The 27,110-nt window shown below is 37.9% G+C and overlaps 1 protein-coding gene across 1 annotated transcript; it reads left to right on the plus strand.

The window, feature by feature from the left end:
• Positions 1-8,547: 8,547 nt before the first annotated feature.
• LOC104455205 (putative receptor-like protein kinase At3g47110) lies at positions 8,548-25,311 on the plus strand. The gene is made up of 4 exons (XM_039317892.1): positions 8,548-8,552; positions 8,945-9,475; positions 22,637-23,454; positions 24,989-25,311. Exons 1-4 carry the CDS (start codon positions 8,548-8,550, stop codon positions 25,309-25,311), a joined length of 1,677 nt encoding a protein of 558 aa, XP_039173826.1.
• The last annotated feature ends 1,799 nt before the right edge of the window (positions 25,312-27,110 follow it).

Consider the following 27,110-nt stretch of genomic DNA (forward strand, 5'->3'; position numbering starts at 1 on the left):
GCTCAAGGAATTAGCTGATGTTGGTTCAAGGTGATATTTTTGGTGATCATTAGGCTATTTATAGAAAAAAAAAAAACATGGAGATTTTCAGGGCTTCAACTCATTGTGTGCGATGAACTTATCCGGAACATCTCCTTTGGACAGTTCAACTTTGCGTTAAAATCCAGACTGATCAAGAAATGATAAAATTAGTAAATGCGGCATCTAGGTAATTGGTTTTGCATGTTCTTTCTTTCCTCAAATGGAAGTAAAGTAAAAGGCTTTAGCAAAGTTTGAAGTTTCAGCAAGTTTGATGCAGTAATTAAAGTATAATGTTAGACGTTATTTGGAGTAATGCTAAAGACATTGAGATTAGTGCATGAAATTAAATTATTAGGGGATCTAAAAAACTTTGTCCAAGTGTGATGAACAAACAGGTCTTTCTCTCTCTCTCTCTACACCATTCAAAAGCCACCACAACTCGTCATCGTATCCATCTTCGTTTTTTAAGATCCACTGTCCATCTTCAACTAGACTTACGATCTCCAGCGTCCCCCACCTTAAAACAATACGTCACTATCCTCTCATAGGAGAAATACATCAAAGATACCAAAAATTATGTATAGCACTCACTTTAATGTCAAAAATTTTCGTCGAATACTTAAATATCAAATCTAACAAAAAACGATTAATTATGTCTCCAGAGAGAAATTCTGACTAAAATATATATGTGACATTTATAAATAAAATTTTAATATGAGCTGGGATTTAAAAAAAAAAAAAAAAAAAGTCTGTGGCATTTCCATGTGTACATTTCTCCTCATCTCCCTTCACGTCATTTTTTTTTTTCCTTTTTTCTTCTCTTTTCTCCCTTGTGCACCCTCACTACTTCACGTTGTAAATGGACTCCTCGACCACAACTTCATCGAGGCCCACCCATCACCGCCTAAACCTCCGAGCTGCGCCACAACCTCAACAAACGACACCAAGAATCGATGAATGATATGGTCCAGGCAAGGAACGAGATGGTTCAGATCTATGAAAGGAGTCCTGTTCAGTCAAGATCGCTTGGTTTCATCGAATTAGAAAGCCATGAAGCACGTCCAGCAATCAATGAATGCCCAAGTTGGACAGAAAACCAAGAACAAGCGCGCGAACTTCTACCAGACATTTCATCGAACACCTAAGGGTACAACAACCAGAAAGCATTCAGGCGTGCAAATTCATGCCAGAACCAACCATAACTAGAAAAAAAAAAAAAAAAACACTAGGAATACACAGAGAAAGGAATGAGCAGGCTCAGAACGCCCGAAACTGGGGCCGGCGAGCCCCATTCCATCGATTCGACAAAACAGGGGAAAACGAGCTTGGGCGTATCCTGTGAAAGGAAAGTTGCCAGACGCGATTGCTAGGTAGATTGGAACAAAATGGCTCTAGAAACCGCCTCAAGGGACTTGGCCGGTGAAGGAGCGCAATTTGAACTCGCCGAGAATGGATCCAACCGAGCCTCTAGTTTGTAGTCGGGTTTCTCAATGAATCGGCTTCATTAACGGCGGATTTTGAGGTGGCTATGATGAATTTCCCAGATAAGAAGCCAGAGAGAAATTCCCTGCTGTGCTCCCTTTTCCCCGTTCATCCCCTTTCCGTCGATTGTTCAGCAAGAAATTGATTTTCTTGTTGGACAAAGTCGTTTTGGGTCATGCAGGCAAGTGAAGCTTGTTAAATGAAGTCGTTTTGAGCTTTTTATGCTAAGTCAAACTACTGGTGAGCCACATCAGTAGCTAAAATATCAAAATATTGCCATACCAAATTTCTGGCATTCGAGATCGGAATTGATACTTAAATGATCGTTTTATTTTTTTAAAAGTGACATTTGAGTGATTCGAAAAAAAAAAAAAAAGGCACCAAAATGAGTGTTATACATAACTTTTGACACTTCTAGTTTACTTTTTCCCTCTCCCACCCCTTGCAATGGCTGCCGTTGAGACGTCAATGAGCCCTAACCGGCCCTTGAGGCCTTGATGCTATCAAGGTTGCGGCAAGCGTCCAGATCTGGAGGTGCATCCTCCTTAGCTAGAGACTCAATCCCTCCACTCCAAGTCTAGAGGAAGTGGGATCTGGATCCGTCGTCCTCAGCGGGCAGGTGGCCACCATTGCCCATTGGTGTGGTTATATTTAAAATAAGTTAGACAAGTGACACGATCTCGTAATAGCGACAGCGATGGATACATAAATGGAGGCAACATATTGCTTAATAAATCAATCTTCCATAAAAAGATAAAATTTATAAATCATTCTTAGTGTATACCATTTTCCTTAATTTAAGCTATCTGACTTGTGCATGTACTTCTCTTTTGTCTCAATTAAGTTATCATCCAATTGTTCTTTGATGAATCCACGCATGAAAACCGTATAATTGGCGTTTTTTATTTTATGCAGCTACCTTTACGCTCTGCAATTGGCATGGATGCGAAGGGCACGCCCTCACATCCCCACTTGCCATTGAACGGTTGGATGTGCATCCTGTGTTAGTCTATCACCCCATAAATAAGTCTTATAATATAGAAATTATTATGAGGTGGGGATATGTAATAAATTGAATCTGAATTGTAGAAAATGTTTGGGTCATATGTAAGTCACACCTAGATCTTATCAAATGCGACAGTTGAAAAGCATTAGCATCTTTACGAAGACCCAGCAAATGACATAATACATATAGATCAGGATACTTTTCTCAAACATGTATGCACATGTGCAAAGCTGCAGTAGTAACCTTATTCGATAATTTCCAAACCCTCCACTTCAAGATCCATAAAACAATATTTATCATTTAGCAATTGGTTTTTTCTTTTTTCCTCACAGCAAAAGATGACTAAATGAATGAAGACTGGTTCATTGAGAAAATACTAAAACGCATATTGTCCGGGTTGTTAATAAATCATGGGAGTTAAGAAGCTCATGAAAAAGTGGAGCCGATTGACAAGAGATGGTGTACCAAAAAATTCAATATCTAGGGAGGAAAATCCAAGAGTATACAGAAGAAAAAGAACAAAAAGGAAGAAGACAAGCTCATGCTATGCCAAAGTCTTCCAAGTTTTCCTTTGAATGTACTTTCACTTTCGAAGCAAAGTCTATCAATTTCAACCTTAGTCTATGCAGAAGCAATCGGTAAACACCATCACGTTGGAGAACCACTTTAAACACAATCGACACTAGGGTTTCAAATTTCCAAAGGAGCAGAGTAAATCCGTATGCAGAACGCAGCCATTCAACTTCAAGAATTGAGAATCACAACTATTAAATGTACAATGAGAAGGAATTGAAGCGAGAAACCTGGATTCAATGTGAGACAAACACGAGAGAAGCAATGGAGAGAGAGGTGAGCATGAACAGAGGCGATTGAGAGTCGAGATAGTCTTGGGGTGAGTTTTGAGCATGACTAGGTTGAAAGAGAGAAATGGAAATGAGAGAGATGATGATGGTTAGAGAATTCATGATGCTCAAGGAATTAGTTGAGGTTGGCTCAAGGTGATATTTTTGGTGATCATTAGGCTAGTTATAGAAAAACAAAAACATGAAGATTTTCGGGGCTTCAACTCATCGTGTGCAATGAACTTATCAGGGAACATCTCCTTTGGACAGTTCAACTTTGCGTTAAAATCCACATTGATCAGGAAATGATAAAATTAGTAAATGCGGCATCTAGGTAATTGGTTTTGCATGTTCTTTCTTTCCTCAAATGGAAGTAAAGTTAAAGGCTGTAGCGAAGTTTGAAGTTTCAGCAAGTTTGATGCAGTAATTAAAGTATAATGTTAGACGTTATTTGGAGTAATGCTAAAGACATTGAGATTAGTGCATGAAATTAAATTATTAGGGGATATAAAAAACTTTGTCCAAGTGTGACGAGCAAACAGGTCTTTCTCTCTCTCTACACCATTCAAAAGCCACCACCAACTCGTCATCGTATCCATCTTCGTTTTTTAAGATCCACTATCCATCTTCAACCAGATTTAGGGCTTGCATGTTTGTATTATTTTTTTCTGTTTATGAACAAAAATTCTATTTTTTTTTCCGATAAAAAAAAAGAACAAAACGCGTTTGTTTGCGTTTTTGTTCCAAATCTGTTTTTTTGTTCCCGGAAACAAAAAAAAAAAACAAGAAACAAAAAAACTTGTTTCTTGTTTCCGGAATAATTTTGAAAAACAAATTTTCTTTCTCCTTTCTTTTATTTTCTTTTATTTTCTTCTTCTCTTTTCTTTGGCCGGCAACCTCGCCGAAGTGTCGTTGGCCCCCGGCGAGGCCGAGCTTCGCCGGGCCCCTGGCGAGGCTCGGCTTGGCAGGGTGAGCTCGGGCTCGTCGGATCTGGGCGAGCCCGAGCTCGCCCAGCCAAAGCGAGGCCGAGCCTCGCCCTACCACGGCAAGCCTCGCCGTGGTTGGGCGAGGCCGCCGACCACAAGGAAGAAAAAAAGAAAAAGAAAAAGAAAAAAAAATGAAAAATTAAATAAAAATATTAAAAAATTAAATAGAAATTTACCAAATATGTTTTTGTTCTTTTTTTTTATTTCAGAACAAGTTTACCAAACGCATTCTTCTAGTCAAAAATTGTTCCCCGGAACATAAATAATTTTTTTTATTTCTGTTCTCAAACAATTTTGAACAAAAACACATACAAACGCACCCTTACGATCTCCAACGTCCCCCACCTTAAAACAATATGTCACTATCCTCTCATAGGAGAAATACATCAAAGATACCAAAAATTATGTATAGCACTCACTTTAATGTCAAAAAATTTCGTCGAATGCTTAAGTATCAAATCTAATAAAAAAAAATCAATTACTTAATTATGTCTCCGGAGAGAAATTCTAACTAAAATATATATGTCACATTTATAAATAAAATTTGAATATGAGCTGGCATTTAAAAAAAAAAAAATCTACGTGCATTTCCATGTGGACCTTTCTCCTCATCTCCCTTCACGTCATTCTTTTTTTCTATTTTTTTCTTCTCTTTTCCCCCTTGTGCACCCTCACTACTTCACGTTGTAAATGGACTCCTCGACCACAACTTCATCGAGGTTCACCCATCGCCGCCCAAACCTCCGAGCTGTGCCACAACCTCAACAAACGATGCCAAGAATCGATGAATGATATGGTCCAGGCAAGGAACGAGATGGTTCAGATCTATGAAAGGAGTCTTGTTCAGTCAAGATCGCTTGGTTTCATCGAATTAGAAAGCCATGAAGCACGTCCAGCAATCAATGAATGCCCAGGTTGGACAGAAAACCAAGAACAAGCGCGCGAACTTCTCCCAGACATTTCATCGAACACCTAAGGGTACAACAACCAGAAAGCATTCAGGCGTGCAAATTCATGCCAGAACCAACCATAACCAGAGAAAAACACTAGGAATACACAGAGAAAGGAATGAGCAGGCTCAGAACGCGCGAAACTGGGGCCTGTGAGCCCCATTCCATGGATTCGACAAAACAGGGGAAAACGAGCTTGGGCGTATCCTGTGAAAGGAAAGTTGCCAGACGCGATTGCTAGGTAGATTGGAACAAAATGGCTCTAGAAACCGCCTCAAGGGGGTGAAGGAGGCAACACCAACCGCAATTTGAACTCGCCGAGAATGGATCCAACCGAGCCTCTAGTTTGTAGTCGGGTTTTTCAATGAATCGGCTTCATTAACGGCGGATTTTGAGGTGGCTTTGATGAATTTCCCAGATAAGAAGCTAGAGAGAAATTCCCTGCTGTGCTCCATTTTTCCCCATTCATCCCCTTTCCGTCGATTGTTCAGCAAGAAATTGATTTTTCTTGTTGGACAAAGTCGTTTTGGATCACGCAGGCAAGTGAAACTTGTTAAATGAAGTCGTTTTTGAGCTTTTTATGCTAAGTCAGACCACTGACAAGTCACGTTAGTAGAAAAAAGATCAAAATATTGCCATACCAAATTTCTGACATTTGAGATCGGAATTAATACTTAAATTATCGCTTTTTTTTTTTAAAGTAACAATTGAGTGATTTGAAAAAAAAAAATTGGCACCAAAATAAGCGTCGTATACAACTTTTGACACTTTTAGTAAACTTTTCCCCTCTCCCACTCCTTGCAATGGCTGCCGTTGAGACGTCAACGAGCCCTAACCGGCCCTTGAGGCCTTGATGCTATCGAGGTTGCAGCAAGCGTCCAGATTTGGAGGTGCATCCTCCTTATCTAGAGATTCAATCCCTCCACACTAGGTCTAGAGGAAGTGGGATCCGGACCCGTCGTCCTTAGCGGGCAAGTGGTCACCATTGCCCATTGGTCTTCCGATTGTTCGTCATATTTTTTCCAATAAGACGACAAATTATCATGTTGAAATAATGCCCCGTTATATGAGACAAGAGCTTTAGATGCACCAAAATTAAATAACGTCATGTGAATGGCGAAGGCAATTCCCTTCACCGAAGAAAAGTTGATCTCTTTCAAAAATTATTTATTCTTGTTTTTTCTCGCGATTTCTGATTTTCAAGTGAAGGAATTTTGATCCTTGATCTAACATCCTCAGCTCCAAGCTCCCAAGCATATCACCATCCCTATCAAGCCCCACATCACATCGTGAAAGAGAAGCTAAGTATGATCTCTATGGCGCATTTCTCTCTTGAGTTCATCCTATTACATCTTTCAATCAATTCCGGTATATAACAATGGCCATGTCGACCATATAACGATACATTTTATTCATTAAGCTGATAAGAGTTAAGAAAAAGAATTGGGATAAGACCCACGAAGGAAGTGTCACCTTAGAATCTAGGTTGAGTTCCTTAAAAAAAATGGAGTCCATTAAATCAGATAAAAATATATAAGAATACGGGACAGGTAGAGTTTATTGTCTGGACTGGGCGGTAATTCGTCGATAGATTTTATATATTGATGAACTGACCAAGCAAGTATATCAGCTCTAATTAATGGACAAAGTGTTAGTAAGCTTTTTTTTTTTTTTTTTTTTTTTTTTTTTGAGCAAAGAAGTGTTAGTAAGCTTTTGACCAAATAACAAATTAGGTGTCAATGGTCAAATTGCCTAATTTTGTATTCCATTTCAATCCATCTTATCTATTGCAGCCTAGTATATTACTTAGAAAGGTCATAGACTCATCATAGCTGGAAAATCCTTACCCGCTATAATTTACCTCAAATAAATTTTCATTTTATCTCGAATCACGTTGTTTTAATATTAAGACATAAGAATATGCCAAAATTTGCAGTCAGTGAATTCTAATTTACGAGTTTTATGCTTACGGATTCAGTCACCGGAATCGATATGATGTTGTTGTATATAACTTGGTGGATGAAATGATTAACCTATACTTTGGGAAAGTGTTGCGAAAGCTCTAGAAATCCAAACTGTTGGGACGGTGCAATACAAATTAGATACCTTTATTTGGAAAATTACAAAAAGAAAAAGAGCTCACAATCCGAGCTCGTTAACAAATCCCAGTGGATGACGATGATTTTGGTAGATCTAGGCTCTAACATTCATCGGCAGTATTGCGCATGTTAAAAACCAATAATCATTGACTTTAAGGAAGTTTTAACATTATATTTAGTCTTTTTCAATGAAGTCGTTTGGGACAGAAGTTGGGGCGTCACGGCCCAGCACTAGTCACCAGTGAGCCAAGTTAATCTACGGACAGGCCGATTGTGATTACCTTACCAATGTTGCTAGTCGAGGTAGAAGTAAACTCCAAACATTTACTTCCTATTTCGAAGAGAAAATCATTCTTTACACTAGAAATTCTGACTTTTTTTCTTCACAAGTCACAAAATCTGCGCTTTGCATAGGCATACCTCGATATAAATGTTTTATCTGCATATATTGGTATTTTTACAAGTTACCTTTATCCGTGTTAGCATGTAACCGTAGTTACTTAAAATCTCGACAACGTTGGTACTTGTGTTATTTTTACCAATGTGTTTGGTCTATATCAATGCATAAATACTATTTAAAAAAAAACACTTACGACTTACGACCCTTAAAAACCGAGCTTCCGAAGGAAGAAATTGAATGTAGTTCTTCATGATACAAGTCAGCAACACACACCTATATCCAGCACATATTGAGAAGCAATTCTCCATGAAAACAAACTTGAATCAAGCTGGAACTTGTTGATTCTCACCTCAATTGATGAACTAATTCGTCATACCAAAAGCATCATCTTCTTGCATAAACATGACAAATCAAGCTTCATCTCCATGGAAACCCCAAAATCATCTTCTCGATTTGTCCCTCTTTCCTCCGTCCCCTTCTTTCTATTTTTCTTTTTCCTTTTTCTTCTCTCTCCCTTGTCTTGCCTGTCTCCACTACAACAAGGAGACCCAATTAGATTAGCCACCTTAATGAGTCAGTAAATCCAATTAACTTTCCAGGTGCCCAAGACAGACTTTAAAACCAAGATATAAAGGACTAACGTATTTAGATGCTTCATTCGTCACTTTCTAGAAATCAACGAAACCATGTAAAATTGTTATTCATTATTCAATTTATGAATCCACTTTTATTTCTTAAGCATTTACATAATTTACGTAAATATGAGGTACTTTTCAAATGTTCGCTAAACATTATATTTACATGGAACCACGAAATCAACCCATCTTATCCCAAGTTGCAAAAATATTCCTTATTGTCATAACCTCATAATATTTCATATCAATGTCCACATGTCACTAGGTGTCAAAATTTCAGCCCGCAAACACTATTAATGAGTTACCCTCAATGTTGAGCAAACAAATTATCGACGAACTCACCGTCTGCTTCAGCTTTCCCTTTTCGTTTCCCTTGCAGCTTCATTTCACTCGATTTCTCTTCCTCTCAGCCCACCAAGTTCTTTGTTTCTTTTCTCAAGCGAGGCCAACATCTTTGACCGAAGCAAACCCCACGATTTCCTCCACTTCTTCTCTCTCTCTCTGCTTCGTTCTCTGCTGCCAGCACCCACCGAGCTGCCAACTGTCCACGATTCGGCCCTCCTCAGTCAACAGTTGAAGACGCTGTTGATCCCAAGCCTCCACCGAACGAGATTTCCTTCCGTGCAGCCGCTCAACCGCAGCTACTCCTCCCCAACTTTGACCCAGCAACGACGCCAGCTGCTCCACTTCGGTTTATTCCCCTGCAGCAACCGCACATCTCCAACAACTCGGTCAAAGTTTTCCACAGCAAGCCCGGCTTGTTGACCCCCACGCCGCGCGTCCTCTTCTGCCAAGCGAACCCGCACGTCTTCAAGTTCCTCAGCCTCCTCCGATTCGCACGAGGGCAGCGAAACAGCCTAACCACCGAAACTGTTTCTTCGTGGCCCACTCCAGCGAGATCAGTCGTCTTCGGCCCATCTCATCCAAGCCCGCAGATTCTTCAGTCAACAAACCGGCGGATTCCCCCAGCAAGAAGTCCGCGGACGTTGACTCCTCTTGGTGTGCATCTCCGCCCGTCGTCAGCATCTTCAACGCCGTCGAAGCCACTAAGCAGGTGCCATCTTCACGTTCGGTCGTTCCCAGCAGCAAACCGAGGCAGCTGCGTTGCCTCTCTCCTTCGCCCGTTTGAGGAATCATCCAGCCCAATTGAGTCCACGAGCCTAACAATTCGGCCCATTAAAGTGCAGCTCAGACCAGTGTAATTTTCAGCAGCCCATTTGCAGTCCTGCAGCCCAAGAAGGCCTCAGCTTGGCCCAGGAATTCTGAAGTTCCATTAGGCTTTCTTGTTCCGTCCAATTGAAGCCGAAGATCAGGTCACGTGAAATTCGGCCCAAGCCCACCTGTGGCTTTGAAGTTCAGCCCGTTAATTCAGCAATTCCGCTGGAGACTTCAGCAGTCCAAGCCCAATAGTTCTCTGTGGGCTTGCACGGCCTGTTGGGCCCAGCCGAGTATTCGCCAACGTCGCCGAAATTTTGGGGTTCGACCGTCGTCGTGTCGCCGTTGGGGTTTCGATCTTCACTTTGCCAAGTGAGTTTTACTCACTAATGCCTTCTTAGTTTGCTAATTATACTTAAAGGTTGATTAGATTTAATTAAGTGCAATTAGATGGTTAGATTAGAGTAGATTAGTGATTATTAGATAATTGTGATGCATGTTAGTCAATTGGATTGTGCAATTAGCGAGTAGGCACGTAATACTATTTATTGAATGCTTCTTGGGATTTTTCTGACCCTTATCGGATGTTAATTAGGCAATTAAGGCTTAAATGGAATTTTTAGGAATTAAATATTAATTTTCGAAATTAATTATTTAATTATTTATTCTCCGGAAATTCAACCTGGGATGGCCGGTGACCGAGATTTTATGCTGATGATCGTGGTGTAGTCTTTTATTTAATTGAGCTTTATATTGTGCTAAATTGAATTTATTGTATTTATTTATTTATTTTCCGAAATTAATTATTTAATTATTTATTTCCCGGAAATTCAACTGAGATGGCCAGTGACCGGAATTTTATGTTGATTGTCGTGGCACGGTCCGTTTATTGGATAATCATTGGTTATTAATTGAAAAATAACCGAACATCGGTTGATAATGCCAAAAATATTTGAGTGGACTATAGAAAATGTGGGAGTTATGGAAAGGAAAATATTATATTTTGGCTAAGGTCGATCATATCCCCACACACGGCTATTTTATCAAGAAGGATAAAAGATGGAATGGATTGAATGGTCGGATGGTATACTATATCATCCTACGGGCTCTGATATGTTAGCTTAGCGAGAGCAGTATACTGGTGTACTATATTAGCCTACGGGCGATATGTCAGCTTAGCGTGAGCAGTACACTTTATCGGTTTAAAGTGAGCATCGGGGGTATACTATATCAGCTTGCGGGTAATATGTCAGTTTAGCGAGAGCGAGATACCGGTATACTATATCAGCTTAGTAAGAGCAGTATACCTTAACTCTATCAACTTAGTGCGAGCTATACTATCTATTTGTTAACTTAGAGCGAGCAGTCCTAATATGAACGAACTTATAGATAGTATGAGATGAGCCGACTAAGAAAGGGTCAAGATGACATGTAATCGGCTAGGTCAATTGATCATTGCATTGATCTAATGTTGTGAGTTGACTAATTGATTGGAAATGACCATGAGATGGTCCGATTGACATGTAATCGACTAGGTCGATTTGATCGATGCTTCGATCAGTGATGTGATTACTTGGGTGCCTATTGAACTGTGCTAATATGCAGGTGGAATTTGAGGCCAAGGTAAGTCCTCTGATCCGTACGTGCATAAGCAACCCTAAGGTGTATTAGTTTACTAATCGGGTCTTAGGAGGTAGAACTTGTTGAGACGTTATCTCAATGGTTATTGAATAACCATTTCAGGACCCGGATGAGGAGCCTAAGGAGGACGAATCTGACGAGGAGAATCCTGATGAGGAACCTAAAGAGGAGTACGTGGAGGAGGACCCCGAGGATGACCCCGAGTACGACCCGGATGAGGACTGAGATCCTGTCCTGTCTTGTCAAACCTTGTCTACATGTGAATAGATATTAGATCAAACTTACGTATATATAGTATTGTAGAATACTATGAGATGCGTGTAAAAAGGTGTGGTTGTGAACTTTCGCTATGAAAAATATGGCCTGTTTTTCCATCCCATTGCTTTATTGTCTGGGGATTTGTAACTACTTTCGCGTGTGCATATTAAAATGAAAATGGTCGGCGATACGTCCTGGGATATCGCTTTCAAAATTGACCAAAGGTAAGGGATGTGCCCGTGCCTGAGGATCGGGGCGTGACAATTTATGTCCAAAATAGTTTAATAAAGTCATGAACAAGTTCAAAATAGTTAGATAATAAAGTGATTTTTGAGGTGAAAAAAATATTTATTTATTTATTTTAAGTCCAAAAAACAGAAAAAATTTGGCTAGGCTTGAGGGGATGTTTGAGAGGACATTTGTTACAACATTGAAAAGAAAGATAACAGTATAAGAAGTTAAATTTTGTTTAATTGATCCTACCCTTTTATGTTTAATTCCTATTTTAATATAATATTTAGATTGGTTACCGACTTCACACATTTTTTATGATATGGCCAAGCCACGCAGCCGCCGTGTCATTTAGTAAGAAATTTACACGTAACATTACTCTTGAAATACTTGTCTCACTATGCCCACTGAAACATTGCATTTCTAGACACTTGATAAGTTGGGGCAACATTTTTAAATACAATGGGTGTTCATGCCAATCCGATGCATCATAGTTCTCAACTGGGGTGGTTAATTTTCCCGTGAGACTATTGGACATACTCCCCTAGTATGTCCAAGAACTCTTGAATTTTCTTGATCAGAATATTTCTCATAATTAGGTTCAATAGTCTCTTAAAATTTTTAATATCCCATAGATTTCACCCCAAAAGCCTTTTTTTTATGCATCGTTTACAAAAGCTCTTGAAGAAGAATCCACTCCAATGGAAAAGAGAGCATACCTGTCCAGTTGTGGTGCTAAAAGAGAAATTAATGCATCTTCCCCATTGTTAGTTCCTTTTGATGGCAAGCGAATCTTGTGAATTGATGATAGTTAAAAGTTTTGGATAGTAATTTTGCTCGAAGAAATCAAGGAATGAGATACATCTATGAACAAAAGAGCATACGGTTTTCACCTGCTGAACTTCACTACCACTCTACATTCAAAGAAACTTTAGCCATCAAATATGAAATAATGAAATTTGAATTCAATATGATTGGTTATCATTTCTCTATCAAAAAAAAAAAAAATGTCCTTTCCCCATCCAAAATGAAGTTTAAAGCCAAACTAGTTTCTCATCCTCAACTTCTTTGATGCATAGAATAGTTTTCCAAATATTCTTTTGAAACCAAACCCATTAAATGAGAGAAGAACCTCCTTGTAAATCTTCTCTGAAGACCCAAATAATTCTCATCCTTTTACATCTTTACTTTTGACCGATTGTGAATTGATAGCGTAAGGGAATGGTGAATAGAGCTTCATCAGGGTGATATGCCCAATGTCCTCCTTGAAAACCACAAAACTTTCCTCATCAGACGACATTTTTCTACAAGTCAAGGAAATAGATACATTTATGAACAAAAGAGTGGACGGTTTTCACCTACTAAACTTCAATACCACTCTACATTGGAAGAAACTTTAGCTGTCAGATATGAAATAAATGAATTCAAATTCAATATGATTGGTTATCATTTCTCTATCAAAAAATGAAAGAAGAAAGAAATCTGTCCTTTCCCCATCCAAAATGAAGTTTAAAGCCAAACTAGTTTCTCATCCTCAACTTATTTGATGGGTAGAATAGTTTTCTAAATATTTTTTTGAAACCAAACCCATTAAAGGAGAGAAGAACCTTGTTGTAAATCTTCTCTAAAGACCCAAATACTTCTCATCCTTTTACATGTTCACTTTTGACTGATTGTGAATTAATAGCGTAAGGGAATGGTGAAAAGAGCCCCATTAGGGTGATATGCCAATGTCCTCCTTGAAAATCACAACACTTTCCTTGTCATACGACATTTTTCTACAAGTCAAGGAAAGAGATACATCTATGAACAAAAGAGCGGACGGTTTTCACTTGCTGAACTTCACTACCACTCTACATTCAAAGAAACTTTAGCCCTCACATATGAAATAAAGGAATTCGAATTCAATACGATTGGTTATCATTTCTCTATCAAAAAAAAGAAAAATCTGTCATTTCCCCATCCAAAATGAAGTCTAAAGCCAAACTAGTTTCTCATCCTCAACTTATTTGATGCATAGAATAGTTTTCCAAATATTCTTTTGAAACCAAACCCATTAAAGGAGAGAAGAACCTCATTGTAAATCTTCTTTGAAGACCCAAAGACTTCTCATCCTTTTACATGTTCACTTTTGACCGATTGTGAATAGATAACATAAGGGAAGGGTGAAAAGAGCCCCATCAGGGTGATATGCCCAATCTCCTCCTTGAAAACCACAACACTTTCCTCATCAGACGACATTTTTCTACAGGTCAAGGAAAGAGATACATCTATGAACAAAAGAGCATACGGTTTTCACCTGCTGAACTTCACTACCACTCTACATTCAAAGAAACTTCAGCCGTCACATATGAAATAAAGGAATTCGAATTCAATATGATTGGTTATCATTTCTCTATCAAAAAAGAGAGAAAAATCTGTCATTTCCCCATCCAAAATGAAGTCTAAAGCCAAATTAGTTTCTCATCCTCAACTTATTTGATGCATAGAATAGTTTTCCAAATATCCTTTTGAAACCAAACCCATTAAAGGAGAGAAGAAACTCCTTGTAAATCTTCTTTGAAGACCCAAAGACTTCTCATCCTTTTACATGTTCACTTTTGACCGACTGTGAATAGATAGCATAAGGGAAGGGTGAAAAGAGCCCCATCAGGGTGATATGCCCAAGCTCCTCCTTGAAAACCACAATACTTTCCTCATCAAAGGACATTTTTCTATAGGTCAAGGAAAGAGATACATCTATGAACAAAAGAGCATACGGTTTTCACCTGCTGAACTTCACTACCACTCTACATTCAAAGAAACTTTAGCCGTCAGATATGAAATAAAGGAATTCGAATTCAATATGATTGGTTATCATTTCTCTATCCAAAAAAAAAAAAAAAATCTGTCCTTTCCCCATCCAAATGAAGTTTAAAGCCAAACTAGTTTCTCATCCTCAACTTATTTGATGGATAGAATAGTTTTCCAAATATTCTTTTGAAACCAAACCCATTAAAGGAGAGAAGAACCTCCTTGTAAATCTTCTTTGAAGACCCAAAGACTTCTCATCCTTTTACATGTTCACTTTTGACCGACTGTGAATAGATAGCTTAAGGGAAGGGTGAAAAGAGCCCCATCAGGGTGATATGCCCAATCTCCTCCTTGAAAACCACAATACTTTCCTCATCATACGATATTTTTCTATAGGTCAAGGAAAGAGATACATCTATGAACAAAAGAGCATACGGTTTTCACCTGCTGAACTTCACTACCACTCTACATTCAAAGAAACTTTAGCTGTCAAATATGAAATAAAGGAATTCGAATTCAATACGATTGGTTATCATTTCTCTATCAAAAAAAAAGAAAAATCTGTCATTTCCCCATCCAAAATGAAGTCTAAAGCCAAACTAGTTTCTCATCCTCAACTTATTTGATGCATAGAATAGTTTGCCAAATATTCTTTTGAAACCAAACCCATTAAAGGAGAGAAGAACCTCCTTGTAAATCTTCTTTGAAGACCCAAAGACTTCTCATCCTTTTACATGTTCACTTTTGACCGACTGTGAATAGATAGCATAAGGGAAGGGTGAAAAGAGCCCCATCATGGTGATATGCCCAATCTCCTCCTTGAAAACCACAATACTTTCCTCATCAGACGACATTTTTCTATAGGTCAAGGAAAGAGATACATCTATGAACAAAAGAGCATACGGTTTTCACTGCTGAACTTCACTACCACTCTACATTCAAAGAAACTTTAACCGTCAAATATGAAATAAAGGAATTCGAATTCAATATGATTGGTTATCATTTATCTATCAAAAAAGAAAAAAGAAAGAAGAAAGAAATCTGTCATTTCCCCATCCAAAATGAAGTTTAAAGCCAAACTAGTTTCTCATCCTCAACTTATTTGATGGGTAAAATAGTTTTCTAAATATTCTTTTGAAACCAAACCCATTAAAGGAGAGAAGAACCTCGTTGTAAATCTTCTCTAAAGACCCAAAGACTTCTTATCATTTTACATGTTCACTTTTGACCGATTGTGAATTGATAGCGTAAGGGAAGGGTGAAAAGAGCCCCGTCAGGGTGATATGCCCAATGTCCTCCTTGAAAACCACAATATTTTCCTCGTGAGACGACATTTTTTTACAAGTCAAGGAAAGAGATACATTTATGAACAAAAGAGCATACGGTTTTCACCTGCTAAACTTCACTACCACTCTACATTCAAAGAAACTTTAGCCATCAAATATGAAATAAAGGAATTCGAATTCAATATGATTGATTATCATTTCTCTGTCAATATATATATATATATATATATATATATGTATGTATGTCATTTCCCCATCCAAAATGAAGTTTAAAGCCAAACTTGTTTCTCATCCTCAACTTATTTGATGGGTAGAATAGTTTTCTAAATATTCTTTTAAAATTAAACCCATTAAAGGAGAGAAGAACCTCCTTGTAAATCTTCTCTGAAGACCCAAAGACTTCTCATCCTTTTACATGTTCACTTTTGACTGATTGTGAATTGATAGTGTAAGGGAAGGGTGAAAAGAGCCCCATCAAGGTGATATGCCTAATGTCCTCCTTGAAAACCACAATACTTTCCTCATCATACGATATTTTTCTACATGGGATCATAATAAATGCTAAACATAATGTAAGTGTGAATGCATTGAAAATTTGGGCCTCCTTCCTTCGTTGGAAATCTAGCTTCTTCACAAAAATAGAGTGTTTGCAGATAGCTTGTAGCTAGAATTTCTGTAGTACATAACACCTTGTAAGGGGCACTTCTATCTAATTTTTCCCCTAACAAATACAATCTCATAAACTTGTCCCTTGAAGAGGATATTTGTACATAAACTTGTCCCTTGAAGAGGATATTTGTACTTTGCAAGTATAGCCAGGCATGTTTTCAATTGAATGAGATCGATTGAACATATTATATCTCATAATGAGCTAGGGCAGCAACGACAAGAACAACATTAAACACAGTTGATGGAATGTTTAGTCTTCATCTCCATGGACTTCTCATTCCCTCCCATAATTGACGGAAAACATGAGGCACCAATTCGTCTAGTCTTTGACCTTCAGTTTGCCAATTTGTCCTTTTTTGGATTTTTTCCTCCCTTTCTTCTTTTTATCACCTTAAATATTATTGTACAAAACCACATAGCAAACTATGAGTGGACAATAAATCATATTTAATGCATCTTCCGTCATTGCCTGATCTTTCTAATGGCAAGTGAATCTTGCAAAATTGATGATAATGAAAAGTATTGGACAATAATTTTGCTCGAAAAAGTCAAGGAAAGAGATACATTTGTGAACATAAGAGTGAAGGGTTTTCACTTGCCGAACTTTACTACCACTCAACGTTCAAAGAATATTAGCCATCAAATATGAAATAAAGGAATTCGAGTTAATATAATTGGTTATCATTTCTTTGTCTGAAAAAAGAAGAAGGAAAAGGCCATCCTTTCCCCATCCAAATGAAGTTTAAACCCAAATTAGTTTCTTATCCTCAACTTGTTTGATGGTTAGAATGGTTTTCAAAGCACTCTTTTGAAATCAAACACATTAAAGAAGAAAAAACATCTTCATATGTCTTCTTTCAAGAACCAAAGACCTCTCATCCTTTTATAGGTTCGCTTTTGACCAACTGCGAATTAGTACCGTGAGGGAAGGGTGAAAAGCACTCCATTGGAGAGATTAGCCCAATGTTCTTATTGAAAACAACAATACTTTCCTTGTTAGACAACATTTTTCTACATGTAATAACAATAAATACCGAACATATTGTAAATATATATGCATTGAAAATTTGGACCTCCTTCCTTCATTAGGACTTTGGCTCCTACACAATAGTACCGTGTTTGTAGATAGATTGTAACTAGAATTTGACTGGTACATAACACCTTGTAAGGAGTAGTTCTATCTTAATTTTTCCCTAATAGATAGAATCTCATGAACTTGTCGCTTGAAGAGAATATTTGTACTTTGCAAGTATAGCTAGGCGTGTTTTCAATTGAATACATTGGATGTGATAATGAGCTAGGGCTAGCAACAAAAAGAACATGATAAAACACATTTGATGGAACATGAGGAGTTAAGATATATGAAAGTTATGACACTCAAGTGGTCGAAAAAAAGTTTATGACACTTAAGTGATCGCCATACCAAAGTTTTGGTACTTCTGATGTTCTTTCCCAACAAAGTTTGTTAAAAAGGGAAAAGAGAGGGGCAACTTTAATAAAATGAGATATAGTTTTCTATTCCCTCGTCATTCCTTCTCAAGATTACATGAAAGTCCTCTCAAGCATTATTACAAGCTGCCATTGAATTTTTGCTGGAGAATCGTCGAAGCTAATCAAATAGTTTTTAACTTGTCATAACAAAATATATTGTAATTATACATTTCTCACATTGATCTTCATTATTTCACCCACAGTTATTTTATTTTTATTAATTCGATTTCACTAGAGTCAAAATTCTCGCTGGAATAAAATCCATGAAGATGGAGATTTGTCAATGTAACCTCCACATATTAATTTCATTTGACTTTTGTATGCTTAATAGATCATTGGACCCCTTCTATCATTTGGTAGCTGCATGTAGATCGTCTTCAAAACTAAAATTTGTTTTATCATCCTTATAAAGTTCGAATATGTTCAATTCCTTCATGGCCCCTTTACTTCTTGTGCTTGCATTCAAGAGATGTTCAGAGCATACTTCAGTGTCAGCTTGAGACGAACTCGAGAGGAGATCTGTTACAACATTGGAAAGAAAGATAAACAAAATGAGAAGCTAATTTCTTATACTTGATCTTACCCCGTTTATTTCTTTTTTTCCTTTTTCACAATCTTTAGTTTCCTTTCTCACAATCTCTTCCACATCATCCTTATCTTAAATGGAGTCCAAAAATTAAAGTTACATACTGGTGAAGCAAATTGACTTCAAATAAGATATTTCAGAACTAATTCATATTTCTGTTTTTGAAAAGGTTTGATCATAATAAGTGCGACATTTTAAAACTAAACTATATTGTTGGGAAAAGTGATTTTTTGCAGATTTTGTGAAGATTATTCTGAGCAACTTATCTTGAACCAAAATAGAATAAATGAACAAGTAACACTATTTAATAGTCACTAAAGTAGCATGGGCATAATTTGAGCGGGGACACATTGATCACGCATTCGATGGAATGGTCGGTGATAGTCTCCATGTCCTTGTCAGTCCTCACGTAATTGATGGGTTACTAATTGACTAAACAAGTTCATCACTGTTTAATAAAAAGTGATAGGATATGATAGAGAAAAACCGTTTTTTCTGTAATTTTTTTTGAAAATATTCAAATGTTGATTAAAACTATGTATCATATATATGTTAGGGCAACATTTTAAAATGCACTGGATTCATGTCAATCTAATGCATCATAGTTCTCAACTGGGGTTGTTAAATTCCATGTGTGATTTACATAATCTAAACTTAATTAGACTCATATGAGTTAAATGGACATACTACCTTAGTGATCCTATTGGCCAAGAAGTCTAAGAGTTTCTTGATTAGAATATTTCTCATAGGCAAGTTCAACAATTTCTTAGGATTGTCAATTATCTTAGAGATTCCGTACCAAAAGCCTCTAAATTTATGTATGCATGGCAATAAGCTCTTGAAGAGGAATCCACTCCCATGGGAAAGAGGGCATACTAGTGCAATTGAGGTGTCAAAGGAGAAGTTGTTGTATCTTCCCCATTCCAAGTTCCTTCTGATGGCAAGCAAATCTTGGGATCTGATGATAATGAAAGTATTGGATTGTAATTCTGCTTGAAGAAATTGATGAAAGAGATATATCTGTGAACATAAAAGGGGACAGTTTTCACCCACCGAACTTCACTACCACTCTATATTGAAAGGAACCTTAGCCATTAATTATGAAATGAAGGAAATAAAATTCCATCTTATTGTTTAGCATTTCTTTGTCAAAATAAGAAGTCATCCTTTCCCCATATGATGAAGTTTAAAGCCAAAATAGTTTCTTATCCTCAATTTGTTCAATGGTTATTATGATTTTCAAAATACTCTTTTGAAATCAAAAGTAGAGAAGAACATCCTTGTAGATCTTCTTTCAAGACACAAAGACTTCTCATCCTTGCACATATTCACATTTGACTGATTACAAATAAGTACCATGAAGGAAGGGTGAAATGCCCAATGTCTTCCTTGAAAATCACGATACTTTCCTCATTTGACGACATTTTTGTACATGTAATAATAATAGATGCTAAACATATTGTAAGTGTGAATGCATTGAAAATTTGGGCCTCCTTCCTTCATCGGAACTTTGGCTTCTTCACAGTAGTAGCGTATTTGTAGGTAGATTGTAGCTAGAATTTCGGTAGTACATAACACCTTTAAGGAGCACTTTCTATCTGAATCTTTCCCGAATAAATAAAATCTCGTGAACTTGTCGCTTGAAGAGAATATTTGTGATTTGTAAGTATAGTCGGGCGTGTTTTCAATTGAATGAGATCGATTGAAGACACTGGATGTAATAATGAGCTGGGACCCAATGAGAAGAACATAATAAAACGCATTCGATGGAATGTTCAGTCTTCGTCTCCTTGGTCTTCCCAATCCTCACGTAATTGATGGTGAATATGAGGCACCAATTTGTTTAGTCTTCAGTCTTTGTCTACATGGACTTCATGGAATACGAGGCACGAATTTGTCCTTCACATTGACCTTTTGCTTTTGTAATATATTTATCTTAACATGCTAAATCACATGCAGAAAATAAGTGGACGATAAGCCATGCACAGTAATTGATAGCAATATGCCACATCATTTATCTTACGAAATTTATAAAATAGTCTTAGTGCGTTTAAAATATTAATTACAATATTTGTTTATACTGCCACACTTTACACCGTATAATTTCTACTATTATATGGACTTCAAAGCATAGAGTGTACGTTCTTCGAAATAAGTCTACAGTCTTCCCATAGTGGAACCAATCAATAATTGAATTTTGTGCAGGACAGGAGAGTTAAATGCAGCTAAGATTGAAAGTGGAGATCACAAGAGGAGATGGGGAAACAACCGTTTCTTATTCTTCACTCTACCCTCTTGTGGTGGTGGAGCTCCATCACAATCTCCGGAGCATACTCGCAAAACCAAACAGATCTGCTCGCGTTAGCCTCCTTTAAAAACGCAATACACAAAGATCCATTTAGAGTCTTGAGCTCTTGGAATGATTCTACTCATCATTGTGAGTGGCAAGGTGTTTTGTGTAGCAGAAGACATCCTGGGAGGGTCACATCCTTGGACTTGAGATCACAAGGCTTGGAAGGCTTACTATCTTCTTACGTAGGTAACCTCTCTTTTATGAGGATCCTATTTTTGCAGAACAACAGCTTTCATGGTGAAATCCCACCACAGATAGGCAACTTACTTCGGCTTTATGTTCTTGTTCTTAGTAACAACTCATTTGATGGGCTGATACCCTCTAATATTTCCCACTGCTCAAACCTCGAGACCTTGAATCTCATAGATAATCAACTTGTGGGGGGAATTCATTCTGATCTTAGTTCTTTAACAAGACTTAAAGGCTTGGGCTTGGCTCTGAACGGTCTCGTAGGTCCTATTCCTCCTTCAATCGGAAACCTCTCGCTATTACAAAAGCTCTCCCTTGGAGCAAATGTGTTAAGCGGAGAAATACCTGTGGAATTGTCCAGACTCAAGAGATTGACATTTTTCCAGCTAGCTTTCAACAAACTAATCGGTGAGGTTCTAGCAGGGCTTTTAAACATCTCTGACATTGTTTATTTCGATGTTGCTTATAACCAATTGCGGGGAAACTTTCTCAATGATGTCAGCACCGCTTCTCCTTCTCTCCATCGCCTTGGCACCCATGATAACTTGTTCACCGGGATGATTTCGTCAGCGTTAACGAATGTCACAAGCCTTGGAGAGCTTGCCCTTGGCCAAAACAACTTCCATGGGCCAATACCCAAAAATCTAGGAAGGCTAAAGGGCCTTTATTTGATTGCATTGGGAGATAACCAATTGCAGGATGACTTGAGTTTTATCTCTTCTTTAGTTAATTGTTCCGACTTAACACATCTCGAAATGCGGATGAACTTGTTTTACGGATCGTTTCCGAGATCCTTCTCCAATCTCTCCACCATTAAGTGGGTTTCCATGTCAAACAATCGGATCCAAGGATCTCTTCCTTTAGCCCTTGGACATCTCTTCAACTTGTCTTTCTTGGGTTTAAGTAATAATTTTCTAACTGATTGCATTCCTCATTCCATCGGAGCACTTTCCAACTTGTAGCAACTTGAATTAGACGGGAACAAGTTTACTGGAGAGATACCGTCTTCGATTGGTAACATTACGTTGTTATATCTCCTTGACCTTTCCTCCAACATTTTCCAAGGCCACATACCACAAAGTCTCGGCAACTGCAGGCAACTAATTACGCTTAATCTTTCAAACAATAACCTAATTGGCTCAATTCCTATCGAAATCATGGATCTTTCTTCCTTGTCGATCATCCTTAGTTTAGCAAATAATAATTTAAGTGGATCTGTTCCATTGCAAGTTGGATCTTTAAAGAATCTTGGCATATTAGATCTGTCTCACAACTTATTGACCGGCTTAATTCCGACGTCCATTAGTGAGTGCTTGGTATTGGAACGACTTCACTTAGAAGCTAATTCTTTTCATGGTCAAATCCCCAAAGCTTTACTTCCATTACGGGGTCTACAAGAGCTGGACCTTTCCAATAATAAATTTTCTGGTCCAATCCCGAGCTTTCTCACAGAGTTCTTACTACTCAAGTACTTGAATTTGTCCTTCAATCAACTAGAAGGACAAGTTCCAGAGGGTGGAGTTTTTCTTAATGCAAGTTTTGTATGGATTTATGGAAATACAGAACTCGTGGAGGTGTTCCTGGTTTAAAGCTTCCTCTTTGTAAATCATCAAGCTCCAAGACCAAAGTTATATATGTGGTAGCTGGCAGTTTGTTATGTTTAGCTTCGTTGCTCCTATGTTTGTCTATCTCCTATTGCAAAAAGAAGCAGACGACAACCAATGCCTCCACTTCATTATCTTTCGAGAACCAATTCTTGAGGATTTCTTACGAAGAACTCTTGAAAGAGACTAACCAATTCTCTAAGACCAATTTGATTGGTAAAGGGAGATACGGCACAGTTTATAAGGGGATTCTTGATAGCGGTGCCATGGTGGCAATGAAAGTGCTCAATCTAATGCAAAGAGGTGCTTCGAGGAGCTTTATCTCCGAATGCCGAACTCTAGGAACCATTAGACACCGAAACCTCGTGAAGATACTAAGTGTTTGCTCGAGTGTGGACTTTCATGGAAATGACTTCAAAGCTCTAATATATGAGTTCATGGCTAATGAGAGCTTGGAGGAGTGGCTGCACTCTGGGACTGTAGGGCGAGATGATGAACATGGCGAATCGAGAAATCTGAGACTAGTGCAGAGGTTACACATTGCCATTGACATAGCTAATGCGATCGAATATCTCCACAAAAGTTGTTATTCAACAATTGTCCACGGAGATTTGAAGCCAAGTAATGTGCTTCTAGACAATGACATGGTGGCTCGAGTTGGAGATTTCGGGCTTGCAAAGATCATTTCAATGGTTTCTGCTGAAGCCACAAGAGTTCATGACCAAGGTAGTTCAACTTCAACCGCAGTCAGAGGATCCATTGGTTATGTGCCTCCTGGTATGAATCTATCATATTTTCTCGATTAGTTTTTCATTGGACAAATAACATCCTTGATATAATGTTATGCTTCGTATGCTCTAACACCTCATTCGACAACATTATTTCCCTTTTTTTTTTTTAATTAATAGCTTCAACCAAAAAAAGAAAATATATATGTTTGTGTACAAAAAGATTAATAGTAGCATTTTGTAATCGTATTGAAATTAAGCTGAGAATAAATCATCTTAAATTTGATCAATATATATATTATCAAAACTTGTGAATTCGTACCAATAAATAGATTAAGCCTATTGTGTCCTATCACATTTACATTTTCTTTCTATAATTTGTAATCTATCTCATGCCATGTTGATGCCGTGAAAATGGATCGTGTCTAATATTGTCATAAAGTCACAGTATGAGAAATTGATGAGAACTTGTGATTCACTTTTGGTAAGCCATGACTTAAGGTCTTGACAGTAAGTAATTGACCCCTCATGGTGGATCCTTTCCTTTTGACTTGACCTATAATTCCATATTTCTAAAATTTGTTTAGATGACATGACATTTAAGTCTGAATCCGCCCAAGGTCTTAAACCCATAAATGCACAATAATATCACACAACATACACTAATTCACAGCATGGTGGACTCCATCCGACTTTCACTCCCCTAAACTTCTTGTTTAGAGCATATTTAGATAAATTTACGCATTTAACAAGTATAAATCCATTAGAAATAACAAATCACTCCAAGTCTCTTCTTTTTCCCTAGTCTTCTAGGCATTTTCTTCTATTCTTTCTTGTAGAAAAGAAATAGTGTGGTATAGGCATTAAACTGAATCCGGATCATGAAAATGATGAGCCTCATGTGCATTCCATGTGTTTCCAGTCAAAACCAGCGGTTCAAATTTAGTTAATACATGTACTAAGTGCACTAAATAGTTTCCACCGAGGCCTTCATTGCATATATTTTCTTATTTTTTCTATTTTCCCCTATACCCTACGAAGGGAAAAAGTCACTCTTGATGTTTAGGCAATTTCTTTTAGCGAACATGTGACAACTTTGGGTGCACTTAGTAGTTTTGGAGAAAGAAGAGTTCATATGTTGTTAAGTGGTATTTGGCGCACTTTTTACATCCTAAAATCTCATTTCTCTACGGTCGATGCATTCCAACTTTTGTGACAATTTTTACCACTTAGCATCTGACATGCAATAAACATCAACCATAGCCAATAAACTAAATGAAAGTCATACAAAGAGATATGAAAGAAAAACCAATATAGGGTTTTATGACCATCTACCTTGCTCCGACAGAGGATCACTTGGCCTCTGCCATGCATAACGAGCCAAACTGTGAAGTGAGTGAGGGCTTGCAAGCCATCACTCTATGTTGTGCGCAACTGGCGAGAGCCCTCACAACTGTACTTGGCAAGCTCTTGCAAATGGACATCAAACCAAATCCCATGTGACTTAGAAACTTTTTCTAAACAATTAACTTCAATAAAAAGTGTATGTTTTTTTTCTATTAATGTCTTAATGAAATTTTCAGAGTATGGCATGGGACATGAGGTTTCCATACTTGGGGATATATACAGTTACGGCATTCTATTATTGGAGATGTTCACTGGAAAGAGACCCACTAAAGAGGCCTTTGCGCACTATCTTAACCTCCACAACTTCGTCCTAATGGCTCTCCCAGATCAAGCAATGGACATCGTAGACTTAAGGCTTTGGAGTGAAGTTAGTGATCGACAACAAGAGATCAAGATCAAAGATTGCATTATCTCTGTATTTGAAGTTGGACTCGAATGTTCAATGGAATCACCATCAGATCGAATGGACATGACCGAGGCGATCAGAAATTACACTTGATCAAGGTGAGTTACGAAACAAAGGAGAGGAGGATAGGTATGTAGCTAAGTCAGTTTTCTCATTTCATCTGGAACTCTTTCACTAGTAGAGAAAATCGTCTTGCAAAGGCAATGCTAGCAAATTGATAGGAATGTTTCCTAACTAGTGTGCCTACCCATACCTATTATGTGTGTTTTTAATGATGACACCAATATCTATATTTTAAAATCATAGAAAATGGATGTATGGATTTATAGTTGTCGCAATCTACCTTTTTTTTTTTCTTGGAGAGGAAAACACATAAGTTTAGGTATAATGCCTAAAAGGCGGGCCTATAACCCTTAATTAAGCATAGGCTCTTCCAAGCCCATGCCCTACGCAACATTGGAGTATTTAATTTTAGTTTCAATTAAAGCTATAAGAATTTTCTAATGATGAGTCACCACTCGCCTATTGGGGTCAATTAAAAACCAAGTGAGACATGATAGTATATCTTACTTTCTATGCAATCAGAGAATTTATGAGTGATGACTTAATTACACTAATTAATCAACCAAAGGTGTCCTTGCGTGGTACATAATCTTGTTCATTTTTTTTAGGCGGTTTGGATTGATTTTAAACATATCCACTAATATATGAGATGGTGATGCAGGTGTACAATAATTAAAATAACAATCAACAACCAAAGAAGTATAAAATAAATTGCAAAGAAAAGTTAGAATCTAACGCTAAGTAGGCTATAGGAAACCAACTTCAACATATCGAAGTGCGCAACCAATTGGCAATTGAAATCGTTTTATGGAACATTCAAATCTTGGGCTAAAGGTCTAAGAGGTTATTCAACTTTGAGCATAATTTTTATCAAATATTTTCACACATTTTAAAAGAAACTACTCAAAAACCGATTTTTAAGATTTTCCCAAAGATTTCTATTTTTCTGAATTTTTCTAAATATTTTATTAATTATTTTAAAATATATAATATAATATAATATAATATAATATAATATAATATACCAATCCAACCGGGCTCGTCGGCTCGGGTTCATTGTTGGACTCGGTTCAGCTATTGAGCCCAGTCTAAATATAAAAACTAAGCCCAACCCACAATAAAATAAACCTAAGTCGAAGCCTCATTAGACCCACTGAAACCATATCGACGCTCAAGCCCAGCCATTTGATCCGAAATTTTGTTTCTTTTTTTTTTATTTTTTATTTTTTAAGTTTCCTTATTTTATTCTTTTATTTCTTCCCTTCTTCTCCGCGTCGTCTTATTCACGACGTCCCCTTCTCGAGCGATGTCCTTCACCCCAAGCTCCGAATTTCTTAGACAAGCCTCGGGCCAAAGCTCAAGGTGCCGCCGAGCCACCACCCTTCATCAGTCCTCTACCCGACCGCCACTCGTCGGCCGACCTCCCCGCTGCCCGCCGAGGACCACACCACTCGGCCGGCACCAACACAATAGGAAAAACGACAGGGCCAAAGCGAACAAAGCCACGGGCGGCCCCCGAACAACGTCAAGCTCGAAATCGCAGCAAAACGATAAGATTAACAACACGCGGGAACGTCCATTCAGCCCCGAACCAAGAACACCAAAGCGGATCTAACTTAAGCATTTCATCGAGCAGTTAGATTGCACTGTCTAAAATGACAGGAAAACGAACCGGCCGAGCTCAAGTCGCTCCAGGACTCATGACAATCAACATACAAAAACACAGACACAAGACACAAGGACGAAGTGGGCCGGAGCTCGCGTGAGCTAGAGGCCGCGAGCTCCGGCCCGGCACGCCCAAAAACAGGGCAAAAATAGGGTCAGGCTTA

The sequence above is a fragment of the Eucalyptus grandis genome, chromosome 7 (assembly GCF_016545825.1).
Source record: "Eucalyptus grandis isolate ANBG69807.140 chromosome 7, ASM1654582v1, whole genome shotgun sequence".
Classification (NCBI taxonomy): domain Eukaryota; kingdom Viridiplantae; phylum Streptophyta; class Magnoliopsida; order Myrtales; family Myrtaceae; genus Eucalyptus; species Eucalyptus grandis.

Excerpts from the sequence above, each read along its gene's own strand:
- LOC104455205 (XM_039317892.1), top strand. Across the intron at positions 9,476-22,636 it reads CCGTCGAAGCCACTAAGCAG|AACTCGTGGAGGTGTTCCTG; the intron begins GTGCCATCTTCA and ends ATGGAAATACAG. Across the intron at positions 23,455-24,988 it reads CATTGGTTATGTGCCTCCTG|AGTATGGCATGGGACATGAG; the intron begins GTATGAATCTAT and ends TGAAATTTTCAG.